General features: G+C 40.6%; 1 protein-coding gene across 4 annotated transcripts in view; it reads left to right on the top strand.

Annotated features, from left to right (window-relative positions):
- Positions 1-15244, top strand: part of CXADR (CXADR Ig-like cell adhesion molecule) — a 56101-nt gene that overhangs the window by 394 nt on the left and 40463 nt on the right. Inside the window, exon 1 of one of the 4 annotated variants that reach the window (XM_027077511.2) lies at positions 4596-5559. The exons of 2 other annotated variants lie outside the window; for them this stretch is intronic. In XM_027077511.2, the coding sequence (XP_026933312.2) occupies positions 5457-5559 (103 nt within the window). In that variant the 5' untranslated portion in view covers positions 4596-5456. Of the gene's footprint in view, positions 1-4595; positions 5560-11719; positions 11953-15244 lie in introns of those variants that run through there. One more of the 4 variants, XM_053221831.1, reaches the window with a different exon arrangement.

The following is a 15244-nucleotide window of genomic DNA, read 5'->3' as shown; positions in this document are numbered from 1 at the left end:
GGGACCGAGCCCCGAGATGAGGAGCGGCGGTACAGGGGCTCCTCGGGCGCGGGTGGTGGGCGCGGCGTGCCCGATGCGCCTGGCGTCTCTCCCAGACCATTCTTTGCTGCGGGTGCAAGCTTTGCTTTATTCGCGCTTGCCTTTTCCCTTGTTAGCCGCGGTGTTGTGTCCGTCCAGGGTTACTCGATTTCCAAAGCCTTGGGGTGCGAGTTTGCAGGTGTTGAGCAGTCCAAACGGGGAGGCTGAATTACAAACGCCATGATTAAATAGACACCGAGCTTTTCAGTGCCTCAAATCGTCCAGGCTACCTCTAGGAAAGAGGCGCTGAACGAACAGTAGCCTGAGCCTTCTTGGTCTGGTAGAAGAGGAGAGCCTAAGCACGAGCTGTTACCTAGAAGGTAACTCGACGAAGTAGACCGTGTTAAATCAAAAGTAGAGTCCAGCAAAAAAAAAAAGAAAAAATGCGGTTTTGGTTTCCGCAGTCCCGGCGCAAAGTGCAAAGGAGAAATTCGTAACCTCGGTTTGAATTTATGATGAGTTAATTCATTTTGAAGATAAGAGGGGATGACTTGTACGGGGCACTTCTTAAAGGATTCGCCAAGTACATTTTTCGACTGCGTCTTTCTCGGGAGGAGAAAAAAGGCATTTAAAAAATGCGTGGACTATTAGAAGGCACAATCATTCGACACTTTAAGTGATCTGTTTTCATGTCAGTGTTTTAACTACCTGATCTTGTTTGTCAGGGTAAGCACTTGTATTTTAGAACCAAATTGTTAATTAAAGGAAAAAAAAAAATCCATGGGTGGGACCCTGGAGACACATTCGTGTAGCTTCTGGAAGGATTTTTTTTTTTTTTTTTTTTTTTTTAAGCCCGAAAGGATCGGGTGGCCCTTTCTGTTGGGATGGCTCTCCGTTTCCTGTTGAAATGTTAATTCCATTGTTGGATGCCACATCTGTGAGCATTACTCATGGGATCAACATTCTATTACCAAGTCTAATCTTCAGACTATAGCACCACCTCCACCTTTTTGATACATATCATTTAGACTTGGGTGAAATTTCCAAAGTAAAGCTTCTGCAAAAGATGAAGGGTCAGTAACCAGTTTACTTGGTACATTCCCATCTTTGTTTTGTCAAGGACTAAGCTGAAGTTGAAGTGGAGAACACATGTTCTCTATGGGAAGAATATTTTAGGCTACATTTAGAGCAGAAAAGTGGAATACCATAAACAATGTAGAGGATTTAAAAAAAATTTTTTTAATGTTTATTTATTTTTGAGAGAGACAGAGATAGAGTGCGAGCTGGGGAGGGGCAGAGAGAGGAGGAGACAGAATCTGAAGCAGGCTCCAGGCTGTCAGCGCAGGGCCCGAGGTGGGACTCGAACTCACAAATTTAGGAGATCATGACTGAGCCCACATTGGCCGCTTAACCGACTGAGCCACCCAGGCGCCCTGAAGAGGATTCTGTTTTTCACCCCCTGGGGATGTCCAACTAATTGTCTGGATTTCATTTTTTCTGGGTGCCTCACTTTGTTAGGCACAATGAGCTTCTCATTAAAGGACTATTGTCCTTAGCTTAACAAGACAACTATTTTTAGTTCCAATTTCCCAGCTTAGGGAACAACTCAAAAACTATGTAACTGATGTATGGCTCCGAGTATTTCTTGAGATACTCTTTGCCATTTTAGAAGTCCGTTGCTATGAATTCAGTTTGGGTGGTAACATGATTGGCTTCTACATTTGGCAAAACAGAGTGGCGGAGGCTTACAGATTAAAAATTGCAGTGCTATTTTTCTTCTAGATTTGTCTCCATATGGGTTGTAAAGCGTTTTGTGGTATATTCTGGTTGCTAGTGGAAGTCCTTTTGATGCATTTTATTACCCACCCAGCAGCAAGTCATACTACCTAAGTCACAGTAATAATAGTGGCAGTGGTAGTGCCACTAATAATAGTGGCAGTGGTAGTATAGCTGTAGCAATCGTAGTAAAATTAAAGCCTTGATTGAGCAGTTATTAAATGCCAGACACTGTTAAGGGCTTTACATATACTCCATCTACCTAGTAACCCTAGAGGGTGTGTATTACAATGATCCCTATTGTACCTGTGAGGAAACTGAGGCATAGAATAGTTATATAACTTAATTTGCCAAGGTCACAAACTTCCTCTTTAATCCTTGCTCTTACCACCATGTTATTTTGCCTCTTTCCTCTTTGATTACCTCTGATTGACATCCTAAATTTTTGTCACTGGTTATCTGTCATGTAATAAGAACCTGCTGTGTGCCAAATACTGAAGTCTTCTGTTATTAGCCCTTTACTTTTTTGATTTTAGTTGAATGCTTCCTGGCACCATTATGAAGACACGGGGAGTCAGGGCTTAGTGTTGTAAAACTGACGTGGCCCATGTACCAGCAGCATCAGCATCACCTGGGGATCTTGTTAAAGTTTGGGGGGCTGCTGTTTCTCACACTGTCAGCATGAGTGAAACTAAAAATTACTTGTCTACCTACCGCTTGTTAGTCATTTGATGGCTGCAGGCCCCTGTCCTTTCTGTGTGCCTCAGTTGCTTTATGTGTCAATAGTAGGGATCCTACCACCGCAGAGTTGTTGAGGAGCAAAGTGAAATGTTTATCATTTTGCTTTCCGGAAGTCTTCTTTTGCATAAAATATATGAAGATTAAGTGGGAACTTTATCTCCTCTATATATGTCTCTTACTGTTCACATTTTGGCCATTATACCAACCACCTAAAAAAAGTCCCCCCTCCTCAGAGGCAAGCCACGTTAGATTGGCTCCTTACCCTGCTCGTTGTGGGGTGTCCGTCAGTCACTCAGTTTATCTCATTGCACTAGGTCAGAGGGCAGGGGCATGACCTGTGTTCTTGTTACAGTCCCAGTGTTAGTTAGCTTGTGGTATGTGGCAAATAGCAAATGTTCAGCAATATTGTGTGGCTAAAAGTTTGCAGCTTTTTTACCACTACGCCTGTGTATATGACGTAGCTCTCATCGGTTCCATTTCTCTCTCTCTCTCTCTCTCTCTCTCTCTCTCTTTCCCTTCTCATCAAATAAAGATGGTCCTTCTAGTGATCATTCCAGTAGCCTTGTCTCATTCAGTTGTTAGTCTAAAGTTAAGTTTCTGCTTTATCTTTGATCTCATTGTTCTGTTCCACTTTAGTTGCCAAAGGTAACAATCACCGTGTTCCAAATCCGCTTATCTTTTGGAACTTCTTTTTGGTTCTTTCCCACCCTGTTAACTTGCTCTTCATTGACTTCTACAGAAGGTCCCTAAAATGTCAACCTTAGCCAAGATTTGGCCCATAGTCCTCTTCTTTCAATCTTAGACCTGGGTGACCTCATCTACCCATTACTGTAACCTCCAAACAGTTGCTAATGACTTAAAAATAGTGCCAGCTCAGCCTACCTCTCCTTTGAATTCTGGGCCACTGTTTCCAACTGCTTAACATTCACATTCCATCCGAATGCACTTTAGTACCTTACACTGTGCAAGTCTGGAGCCTAACTCATCCGTTAATTAATTGATTAATGATCCAATCATTCAAATATTTATGGCCTACTATGTACTGTGCCTGTACTAGGCGCCCTTACAGTAGTAGGTGCAAAGGTTTGATAGGACATTCCCAGCAGATGGTACAGCTTTTGCAAAGTCACGGAGTTCTGAAAGGATATAATGTATTGTGAGAGGTGAGAAATTCAGTGCATTAGAGCATCTAACCAGCACTTCTCAAAGTTTTGATGTGCGCCTGAGTCTTTCTTATAAGAAAATATGGGGTGAGGCCTGAGATTTTGCCTTTTAACCAGTGACCCACACTGTGGGTGGGTGAAGATCTAGGGCTGTGACAGGAGCTTAGTAGATGAAGATGATGGACAGCTGTCAAGTGCTGCCACCCTCCTTGGTGGTACAAAGAAACTTGTGAAGGCATTAAAAAAGTGAGATTATACACTGAGATTATTCTCTTGAATGATGAACCTGGAGGCAGTTCTGGAGGCAGATAGAACCAATAGATCTGATACAGGAAGCTATCTGGGATGATCTACACATAAGCAGTCCCTGTTAAAAAAACAAAAACACAAGAGTTGTGTTGGGCTTCCTCTGGTGTGAAAAGTTTTAAGGGAAATGCAGTGAAACCTGATACCTGGTTGGTTGCAAGAAAAAGTTGGAGAGAAGCAGTAAGATTTCTGGCTTTGGGAGAATGGTGAAGTCACTAACCAACAGAGGGTAAAGAAAAAAGGAGCAAGTTTTAGGGGAAATGACCAATGAGCTTAAGTTTAGACAGGTGATATTTGAGGAGCCCAAAGGGAATGGAGGTAAAAAATACCTATTAGGAAGATTGAAACAAAGGACTGGATCTCAGGAAAGACAAAGTTTGGTGATAGAGAATTGAGAATCACCACTGATAGGTGGCATCTGTGTAAGGTTAACCAGGAAAAGCTGGTAGGACTAGGAGAGATGGTGAAATGTGACACTGGAGAGCATCAACATCTAATAAGTAAACAGAGGGTGAATAATAAGGAGTGATGGGGGGGGGGCATGTAGGAGAACTATGGGATGAGGGTATCCCAGAAACTGATGTAGAAATGAGGCCAGTGGGTCTTACCATTGGGAGATTATTGGCGACATTCAGGAAGTTCTTGATTCCATAAGGACAGTTTTCTGTAGGGGATAGAGTACAGCTGGATTTTCATATATTAAGGAGTGGGCATCAGGTAAGTAAAGAATGAAAAACACGCTTAACGTTTGCAGTTGTCTTGACAGTGAAACATTGCACAAATGACCTTCATTCCAAGGGAGAGTAGCAGAAGCTAAGCAGCTAAGGACTCCCTTACCTTCCAGCCACCCAGACTTAGAACCTTGTTCCTTATTTTCCTTTGTGCACCGTTTCCTCCTTGTACCTTAAATATTGGGGTTCCTCAGTTTATGGCTTCAGTTAGCATTTATGTCTTGACAGCTTCCAGTCTATTTCTAGTCTGTCTCCCAAGCTTTTTCCCCTCATTTGAAACCACCCACTTGACATCCCTGCTTCGACTTTCTGCAGGTGCCTCCAATTGAACCTGTCTACATAATGACTGTTCCCTCTCCCATTAAGTGGCTTTTTCAGCTAGCAAAATACCCAGGCAGAAAGCTGGGTACCTTACTGACTCTTCCTGTTCTCTCATCTGCTTACATCCAGTCACTTTCTAAGTCACTTGTATTCCTCCAGCCACTACTCGTAGTCCAGGTTATCACCTTTTAAGATGGTTGAAATAGCTTCGTTGGCCTTTGATTAAGTGAATTTTTCCCTACTCCAAGCACATTACATTACTGGAGTGTGTTCTAATGTTTGTCAAGTGGGCCTTTATTGTAATTGTTTTTCCTGACCAGACTGTACATTTCATGATGTCAAGGATTGTCTGTTGATTCCATATTTTGTTCCCAGTGTATGCACAGCCCATGCTAATTAAATGGGAAAATGTTCTAGACAGGAATTGATGTTTGTTGGCTTGTGGAAAAAGACCTGGAGGGAAAGAGCACTTGAAGATCAAGAGTATGTTCCTCACAGAAGAGGTGAGCAGGGCTGGGCTCCGTACCCTGCACAGGCAAGCTGTGTGTGTCCGTTTTGCCCTGCGCTCGGTAATGGAGTGAATTTGTGTTAACACCGTCTCACTGTAATCTCCTGTTGCAGCCTGTTCTCCCAATCATGTTGTTTCTACCTTTCCTCTGTTTTATACAAATCATTATCAGGTGTAATTAAATAAAGGCAAGAATTGATAGTGGGAACTTTTCGTTCATTCATTTGGTGGCCAGCAAGAAATGGATAAAGTAACTAGCCCATGGGGTGCCTGGATGGCTTAGCCAGTTGAGTAATTGACTTCAGCTCAGGTCATGATCTTGCCATTCATGAGTTTGAACCCCACATCAGGCTTGCTGCTGTCACCCTGTCAGTGCAGACCCCACTTCGGATTCTCTCTCCCACTCTCTTTCTGCCCCTCCCCCACTCATGCACGCACACACTCAAAAAATAAATAAAACATTAAAAAAAATACATTTGTAAAATGATAAAGTAACCCAGAACATAATTAAAAATTATGTAATTAAAAAGAACTTATGGCTTTATCCTGCTGTTTTTCATCTATCTTATATATTTTTAAGAAAACAAATCTAATATTCTAGAATAATTGTTACATTGGTGCTGGAATTAGACTGGTTTCTATTAGGAGTGTGGTGCGAAATATAAGTAAAAAGCAACAACCTTTTCTAGTGGTGGTTCCCTACTCATTTTCTACTCCACATTTGCGGGGGTGGGGGGGGGCGGGTGCGGAAATGACAAACAGTGGAATGTGAAGGGGTTGGAAAACATCACCCTGGCATGGTGAAGTGAGCTGTTGGGGGAGCTGGTTTGGAGTTCATGGTTTGGTGATCTCTTTGGGGGTCTATTATTGGTATTGCTTTGTAAGTTGTTCAGTCTGTTGAATCCATTACGGTCTCTGTAAAAATGCAAAGAAAGCTGAAAATGTTTCTACATTCACTGGTGAAATGGTGACTTAAAGAGACAATTTCTCTTTTGTGCTTTTGCACAGGCCTTTTCTCTCACCTTTCTTCCCTCACCTCATTGACTCACTCTTCCTGGTTTCTAATAAAGAGTTAGCCAATTAGAGTTTAAGCATTAAAGGCCTTAACTTGACTCAGCATTATTTGCAATTTTAATTAGCAGTGTGCTGTAGAAGAAAAGACTGTGGTCTGCCCTGTTGACAAAGAGAAGGTAGGATAAGGGAGGGAGATAATAGTCTATTTTAGGGTAAGTATGAGATCAAGGCATGGTCTAGTTTGTCCTTTGATAGTTGGTGAGAAAAAGGATTAACAGTCAAATTAACCATTGTTAATTGGTTAACTGAGACAATGCAAATTTCCTGTGAAACTATGAAATCACTTTCATTCTTTCAGAGGTGTTTTATAAGTTGGAAGGTGAATGGCTTTGATTTAATTCTAAGACATAAAAATTTGTTTAGATTTTAAGAAGAAACAGTAACTAATTGTAATCACGACCTCACCATTTTATAGTGTAAATGTATGTTTTGTGTGAGTTTTACAGGTTTCTCCAAAGGAAGGGTAGTTTGGCTGCACAGATCACATGCTCTCAAGGAATCTCAAGAAACATTCAGATACAGTGAATCAAATGTGTTCAGCCACATCTCTGTTAAATCCTTAGAGTGACTGTAGCTGACCCTCTCAGGCTCACTTGGATTCCCCAGGGAAGAGAGCTTTGAACTCTTGAATATCAGACGAGTCCCATGGGGGTTTTCCTTAATGGCCCAGACAAAAACTCTTGAGTATTTTGTGCCCTGGGTAGTTTGTACGGTAAGAATTGAGAAGAGTCTTTAACCTACTTGGTGGCACAATGTGAAATCTGATACTTTTAGAATCTACTGGTAACTCTGGGCTGGAAAAGTGATTGTACCTTTTTTTCCCCCTGCTAAATATACACGTATATTTTATTTCAAAAAACACATTATAGAAGTCTTAAATTTATATTTTACAATAAAAGATACCAATATATGCATTGTTTGTATAACTTCATGGACTGGAATTTGAATCAGTGCTATGTTGCGGTCACTATAGACCATCACACTGAACCACGATGCATAGTTATGATGTACCATATATTTTTTTGAGTTTAGTTATTTTGAGAGAGATTGAGAGTATGCGCTCGAGCTGGGGGTGGGGGTTGGCAGAGAAGAGGGAGAGAGAATCTCAAGTAGGCTCCGAGTGTTGTCAGCGAGGAGCCCCAACGCTGGGCTCGAATTCTCGTACTGTGAGACATAACTGAGCTGAAATCAAGAGTCAGATGCTCACCGACTGAGCCACCCAGGTACCTTATTTTTTAAGACAATTTCACACCCATCTCATTTGGGTCTTCTGACATTCTTGGGGTAGGAAGAACAGTTTGTATTACTCTAATTTATAGGAATTAAGTCCAATAAATTGTCACATTGGTCTAAACAGTGCTGTCCAGTAGAAATATAATGCAAGACACATATGTAATTTAAAGTTTTCTGGTAGCCACATTTAAAAGGAAAAAGAAAAAGTGAAATTCATTTGAATATATATTTTGTTCCTTTTTCTGGCTTGCCTTAAGCATAGCTATGGATGTTACAGGGGTGGTGGGATTTAGATGGAATTGGAGCTCTCGGGCTCCTGAGACCTACCAGGTTGTACCTTGTTAGAAATATTTGAGTCCAGAGTTGTGAAACAATACAGTTCTTCGGAAAATATATATTTTGTTTAACTCAGTATATACAAAATAGTTCCATGTGATCAAATTAAACATTAATAACATTAAAATTTTTTTTCTCACTAATTCTCTGAAATCTGGTTAGTATTTGGCCTACACACGTCTCAGTTTGCACCAGCCATGTCTGAAGTGCTCAGTAGCCGAATGTGGCTAGCAGCTATCCTGGTGGTCAGCACAAGTCTAGAATTTGAAGCTTTAGTTCCAGTCACCTTCTAACATAACTAGTCTCGGAACATCCTGCTAACTGAACAAACATAGGTGTAGTGTTCTTATGAGATAATTATGTTATTATTTGTATCCATAGTATTCTTATTGGTAACATGCTAGCTAACTTTCTTGAAATTATGAGAACAATTGTTACCCATGCACAAAACTATATTAGCTGCCCTTATTTGATTGCTATGTGCATTTACATCTTAGGTATGAGGCAGAAAAAACAAATACATGCACCAAAATCACATTTTTAACTTGCCTGTGAGGGCAATAAATGCATTTATGGAAAGGTGGAAAATAAGGACAGAATGGCCCCTGATGATGGTTGCTAGGGAAATTTGAATTCACTTTGGGATATTAGAAAGGAATTAATGCCAGTATTGAGGCAATCAAGTTAGACATGCTTACAACGGAGATGATTTTCTTATTGTAATGAACCCTTTTTTTCTTACCTTCAGGATTTTCCATAAGGAGATAATATTATTTACTCGTTTTGCTGTTATATCTATTTCTTTGCTTTCTTACTTACTGTGAGCTCATCTTTTTAACACATTTCACCTGAGGGGTGTGTGTGTGTGTGTGTGTGTGTGTGTGTGTGTGTGTGTTGCCAAGTACTCACTTTTCCTGTTTCATGTTAATTAAAGGAAGGGAAGAGAGCCTGAGGTTTTTATGAGCAAGGAGGCAAAGGCAGATTTTTAACAACAGAGCGTATTCTGTGAAGGCAATGAAGGTATTCACCATGGCAATGGATCTACTTTACCCATAAGGCAAAATATGCCGTTTGCGTTTGTTTTGCCAGAGAATTCTAAAATTAGAAAACATGGGGAAGGTAACATAGTTCGACAAAAGGCTTAGACTTAATTCTGATTGCAGTTGAGATTTGAATTTCTTGAGAGGAGTATTTGTGTGTGTGGAGAGGGTGGGGGGAGAGAGGGTGGGGAAGGGTTGGGTCACAATCCAAGACAGAAAATCTGTCTTGTGTGTTTACTTTCTTAATTTCCCCTGGCTTTCCTTTATAATTTACGTTTTTCCTGGTCCTGGTTTATAATATATATCGAATATTTCTTATTCAGAACTTCAATTCTTATGGAAGACATTTGGGGGTAAATAGATTATAATGTGTACATGTGGGTGAGGTTTTGTGCCAGATGCTTCAGAAGATGTGAAGAAGACACCATTCTGATACTGTAGGAAAGCTTCAGTTCAGAGAAGCGAGTCAGGCACTTACTCCCCAGCTCTGATTCTCAGCAGAGGAGGATGGGGATCAGAGTAGAAATGTTACGTGATATGAAAATGTATGGTTTTCTGGTTATTCTCTTTGGGCCCCACTGGCTTCTCCACACTACTTTCTCCCCCTTCAACCTTGTGTCCTAGCCCTTCAACCTTGAGACTCCTGCCCTCTCCTTATACCAAACTTCTGGTTGCTTCTTCACAATGACTGAGAAATGCCTTACCTCATACTCCTGTCCTGCCCCCATCACAGCATTATGTTTCATTTTTACAGTTCATTCTTCCACCATTCTTACATAGCAGTTCCTTGACCTCTCAAATACAGTGATTTTCTCTCTAGTTTACTTAGGTAACCCTCTCTTTATACTTTTTCCTCTGAAATCTTGAACTCTGTGGTCATTGGCACCTAGAGCTTTCCTGAAATTGTCATACCTTCTTGTATCAGTGAGACCTTCAGGCCTTTAACCACCCTCTACCCCACTTCTGGTTACTTTAAAACAATAATTTCTTTAATAATCCAGGGTCCCCTGGTCAGACCTCAGTTCTCATCTCTGATACGGATTGATCTTCCAGGCCACTTTCTTTGGTCCTGCTCATGGACTGTGATGCTCAGCTGTGTACATTGGAGAGACTTTATTGTCCACTTTAGCTAGAATTTTTTTTTTTTTTTTAATATATAAAGTCCATTTATAAAGCAGTGGGATGTGATTTTTTTTAACAAAAACAAAATAAAAATAACTTTTATCTCTAACTCATTCAGCTCTTTTAAAATTTCTTTAAAAGTAAACCTTTTAGGGTTGTCTGTCTCAGTTGGTAGAGCATGCAACTCTTAATCTTGGGGTCATGAGTTTGAGCCTCATGTCGGGTAGAGTTTACCTAAATTTTAAAAATTAAAGAAGAAAAGTAAACCTTTTATCTCAAGTATGTCATTTATGCATAGAGAAGTGCAAAGTTTAGAGCGTTATTTACAGGTGTACAGGTGAGAGCGTTATCACAAAACAGAAACATCCGTGTAATTCTTACCCTGAGTAGGAAATAGAATATAACCCACATTTCTCATTTCGCAACAACTCTTCCCTGACCACACATCATACTCCGCTACTTTCTTTCTACCCTGGAGAGCCAAGTTCCTCAAAACAGTGTCATTTCTGTCTACTGACATATCTGAAGTCCCCGGCCTTTTCCAGTCACTTCTTCACTCTCTTCTGATTTCTAACAGTGTAGGTTAGTATTAACACTTTATAGAAATGGAATTATACGATATATGTTTTGTGGGGGGGTTTTTTGGTGTAACTTTCTCTTATGTTTGTAAGATCATTCATTTTTTGTAGCTGTAGATTGTTTGCATTGCTACATGGTATTCTATTGTGTGGCGATATCGCAATTGACTTACCCATTTTACTGTGGCTGGACATTTTTTTCCAATTTTTTCTATTGTGAAAAATGCTGCTGTGACTTTCTCATTCATATGTTTCAGTGCACATTTGCACACATTTCTCTACCTGTGAATGTTGTTTCTGGGGTCCCATAGATAATACCTGTGTTTAGGTTTAGTTGAAACGGCTGCACAGTTTTCCAGAGTTAATCGTGCAGGTTGACACTCCCACCAATAGAGTGTGCGAGTTTCCATTGTTCCATGTCCCCATCAAAGCCTTTTATCATTTTGGCTCTTCTGGGGGGTGCATATTGCTACATCCCCTTGTTTTAATTATTATTATTTTATGTTTATTTATTTTTGAGACAGAGAGAGACAGAGCATGAGCAGGGAAGGGGCAGAGAGAGAGGGAGACACAGAATCCGAAGCAGGCTCCAGGCTCTGAGCTGTCAGGACAGAGCCTGATGCCAGGCTCGAACTTGTCAACTGCGAGATTAGGACCTGGGCTGAAGTCAGACGCTCAACCGACTGAGCCACCCAGGCGCCCCAGTGCCACATCATTTTTAGAAAACATTTTAATTACGGAAATTTTCAAATCCATAAAACTAGAGAAAAGGGTATGGTAAGGTCAGTATGTAGATCTTTGCTCAGCTTCATCGACTCTGAGCGTGTATCATTTGGACTCGTGGTACCATTCTGCAGTCTCTCACTTCTTTCCCCATTCCTTTCACAGGTATTTCAGAACTTGAACCTGCCTTCCAAAACTCTCTGCCCACATTTTTTTCTGCCTCTTTTATTCTAAGTAAACGCTGTTTGCCTCCTTTGTCACAGAGGAAATAGAGGCTATCAGGTACAAATTCCCTTAATTTCTTGTACCTTAGTGAATAAGCTTATCCATAATTGTACTGTCCTCTTAACTCCTTCCCTCCATTCTTATTTAAAGGTTGTCTTATTTCTTATTTTCTAGGCATCATTCTTTCTGGGGTCTTGATCCTTCAGTTTCTGAGCGTTCTGCTCTGTGTATTTTTAAACCTCTTTCATTCTGTTTGCTCTTTCCTTTTGACTTATATAAACATGCTCTACATTTCCCATTTCACAACAACCCTTCATTGACCACACATCATACTCTGCCACTTTCCCCCTACCCTTGAGAGCCAGTTCCTTAAAACAGTAGCCTTCTACTTCTGTGTCTAGTCACACATCTCAACCTTTGTAGTTAGCTGTATTCCACTGTAACTGCCCAAAGCCATCACTAAATCAGATTTGGCCTAGGTCACCAGTGATGTTCTTTTTGTCAAACCTAGTGGATACATTTCAGTGTCATTTATTTACAAAACAGATTTTAAGTTCGTCCTGTATGGAAGGCACTGCTAAGTGTGAGTGATAAAAATTAAAAAGTACCTTCCCTGGGGCTCCTGGGTGGCTCAGTCGGTTAAGCGTCCAACCTCGGCTCAGGTCATGATCTTGCGGTCCGTGAGTTCAAGCCCCACGTCGGGCTCTGTGCTGACAGCTCAGAGCCTGGAGTCTGTTTCAGATTCTGTGTCTCCCTCTCTCTGACCCTCCCCTGTTCATGCTCTGTCTCTCTCTGTCTCAAAAATAAATAAACATTAAAAAAAAAATTTAAAAAGTACCTTCCCAGCACTACAGGAGTTTATGTCCTAGAAGTGACATAGTGTTATAGGATGACAGTGAATTGTCATATTAGATGTTGTTTATTGAAAGATGATACCATGTTGTGCTAGAACTGTTCTAAAAGCTTTACATACATTCTTTTATTTAATTCCTACAATGAAGTAGGCATTATTACTACGATTGTCATTTTATTTTTGAAAAAATTTTTAATGTTTATTTTTTGGGAGAGAAAGAGACAAGAGTATGATGAGCAGGGGAGGGGCAGAGAGAGAGGGAGACACAGAATCCAAAGCAGGCTCCCGGCTCTGAGCTGTCAGCACAGAGCCTGATGCAGGCCTCAAACTCACGAACCATGAGATCATGGCCTGAGCCCAAGTTGGATACTTAACTGTCTGAGTCACCCAGGCGCCCATATTGATTCCCATTGTAAGAGAGAAACACACGGACTTAAAAATGCTAGAAACTTACCAATCATTTAGTAAGCTCAATATGAATTTGAACCCAAATCTTACTTTGGAGCCAATGCTATTAATGGACAGAACTGTTTCCATAATTCAGTATGCAAATGTTTCAGAAATGTCTGCACATTTAAGTGAGCTCAGAACTACTTCTTACTTACTACCTTTGAGTTGCAGAAGAAGGGGAGGAGATGGATGTCAGGGGAAGACTTCTTGTTGGTTGATTGATTACCTAAAATTAGGACATATTTAGATCTGAAGTAGACATTTTGGTTCAGTATCCTTAATTTATGTTTAGGCCCTAAAGAAGCAACAACATGTTCAAAATGATAATGGGTTTCTTGTTATTGTTACTGTTTTGTGACAAATGACAACAGATTCCTAGTCTGGTATTTATTTCCTTGTTAAAAAAAAAAGTTCACCCAGGGGTGCCTGGCTGGCTCAGTTGGTAGAGCATGAAACTCTTGATCTCATGGTTTTGAGTTCAAGCCCCACGTTGGATGTAGAGATAAGTTTAAAATCTTTTGTTTTAAACAATTTTTAAAGTTTATTTATTTTGAGAGAGAGAGAGGAGCAAGGCACACATGTGTGCGTGAGAGCAGTTGAAGTGGCAGAGAGAGGGAAAAACAATCCCAAGCAGGTTCTGTGCTGTCAGTGCTGAGCCAGACATGGGGCTCTATCCCACGAACTGTGACATTATGACCTGAACTGAAATCAAGAGCCAGCCGCTTAAGAAACTGAGTCACTTAGAAGTTTTGTATAGCAGAGGAAAGTGTGAACTTCAAACTCTTCTCCACCATAGTGATTGGAGTGGGGTCTAAAACCTACTCTTGTATTTCATACTGATTTTTAAAACAAGATGTCTGTGTTCAAGGGTGTTTACTGGTGGACTTCAACTCAACAGGGTAAGTGTGGGAACATCTTGCTCCCCGTAGTAGCCCAGATACCACTCAGGGTCTTGATTTCTTCACTGTAAAATGGGGATAATAGTAGTACCTCCTTCAAAGAGAATTTAAAGAGTTAATATGTATACACCTTTTTAAAAAAATATGTATACACTTTTGAAAAGTGCCTGACACATAATCTCAGTCACTGTTAGTTATTGTTTATTGTTAAGATAAGGATTTCCCCATTTCCATCTCTGTTTATTTCCTGGGTACTTTTTATTTCTCCTTGGGAGTGGGGAGCTGAAAATTTATATTTAAAAAACTGCATAGAAAAGCATGTAAGTATACTCAGTGTCATTTTTCATTCTTAATTAACTTATCTGACCGTCAGTATTATTTTCTTAGCTCTAAGTACATATTAACATACTGTACTGGGTAGCCCATATAGGAATTAAACAATTAAAACCGGTAGACAGCCAAGAGCATAATTTCTACCTTCCTGTAAGTGTTTTCTTCTTTCCTCCGGCAATATTGAAAGGCCTAGTTGGAGCAGTTAACTGATATTAACATATTTTAAATGTCTTTTTTTTTTTCCCCCTAGACACACTCACTATGTAGGTGACTTTTAAAAATTGCTAATTCTGAGGTGCCTGGGTGGTTCAGTAAGTTAAGCATCTGACTCTTGATTTCAGCTCAGGTCATGATCTCACGGTTCAGTTTGTGAGTTCAAGCCCCATGTTGGGCTCTGCACTGACAACAGCACAGAGCCTGCTTGAGATTCTCTCTCTCCCTCTCTCTGCCCCTCTGCTGCTCATGCGTGTTCTCTCTCTCTCTCTCTCTCTCTCTCTCTCTCTCTCTCTCCCTCTCTCTCCCCCTCCCTCCTTCCCTCTCCCTCCCTCTCCCTCTCGTCCTCTCAAAATAAGTAAATAAACTTAAAAAAAAAATTGCTAATCCCCAATCAACTTCCTCGTGAGAAGGAAAGTTGCCATAGGTTGAAGGTAGGATCAAGGAAATGATTTAAGAGTACAGCAGTTGCATTAAAAAAAAAACATTTTATTTATTTATTTAAAAATTTTTTTCAGTAAACTAGTACCCCCAATATGAGGCTGAAACTCATGAGCCTGAGATCAAGAGTCACATGCTCTGCTGATTGAGCCAGCCAGGT

This window comes from Acinonyx jubatus, chromosome C2, assembly GCF_027475565.1.
Source record: "Acinonyx jubatus isolate Ajub_Pintada_27869175 chromosome C2, VMU_Ajub_asm_v1.0, whole genome shotgun sequence".
In the NCBI taxonomy this organism is placed as follows: Eukaryota; Metazoa; Chordata; class Mammalia; order Carnivora; family Felidae; genus Acinonyx; species Acinonyx jubatus.
Note: the sequence above shows the minus strand (reverse complement) of the source record. Positions and strands in the feature narration are given on the sequence as shown.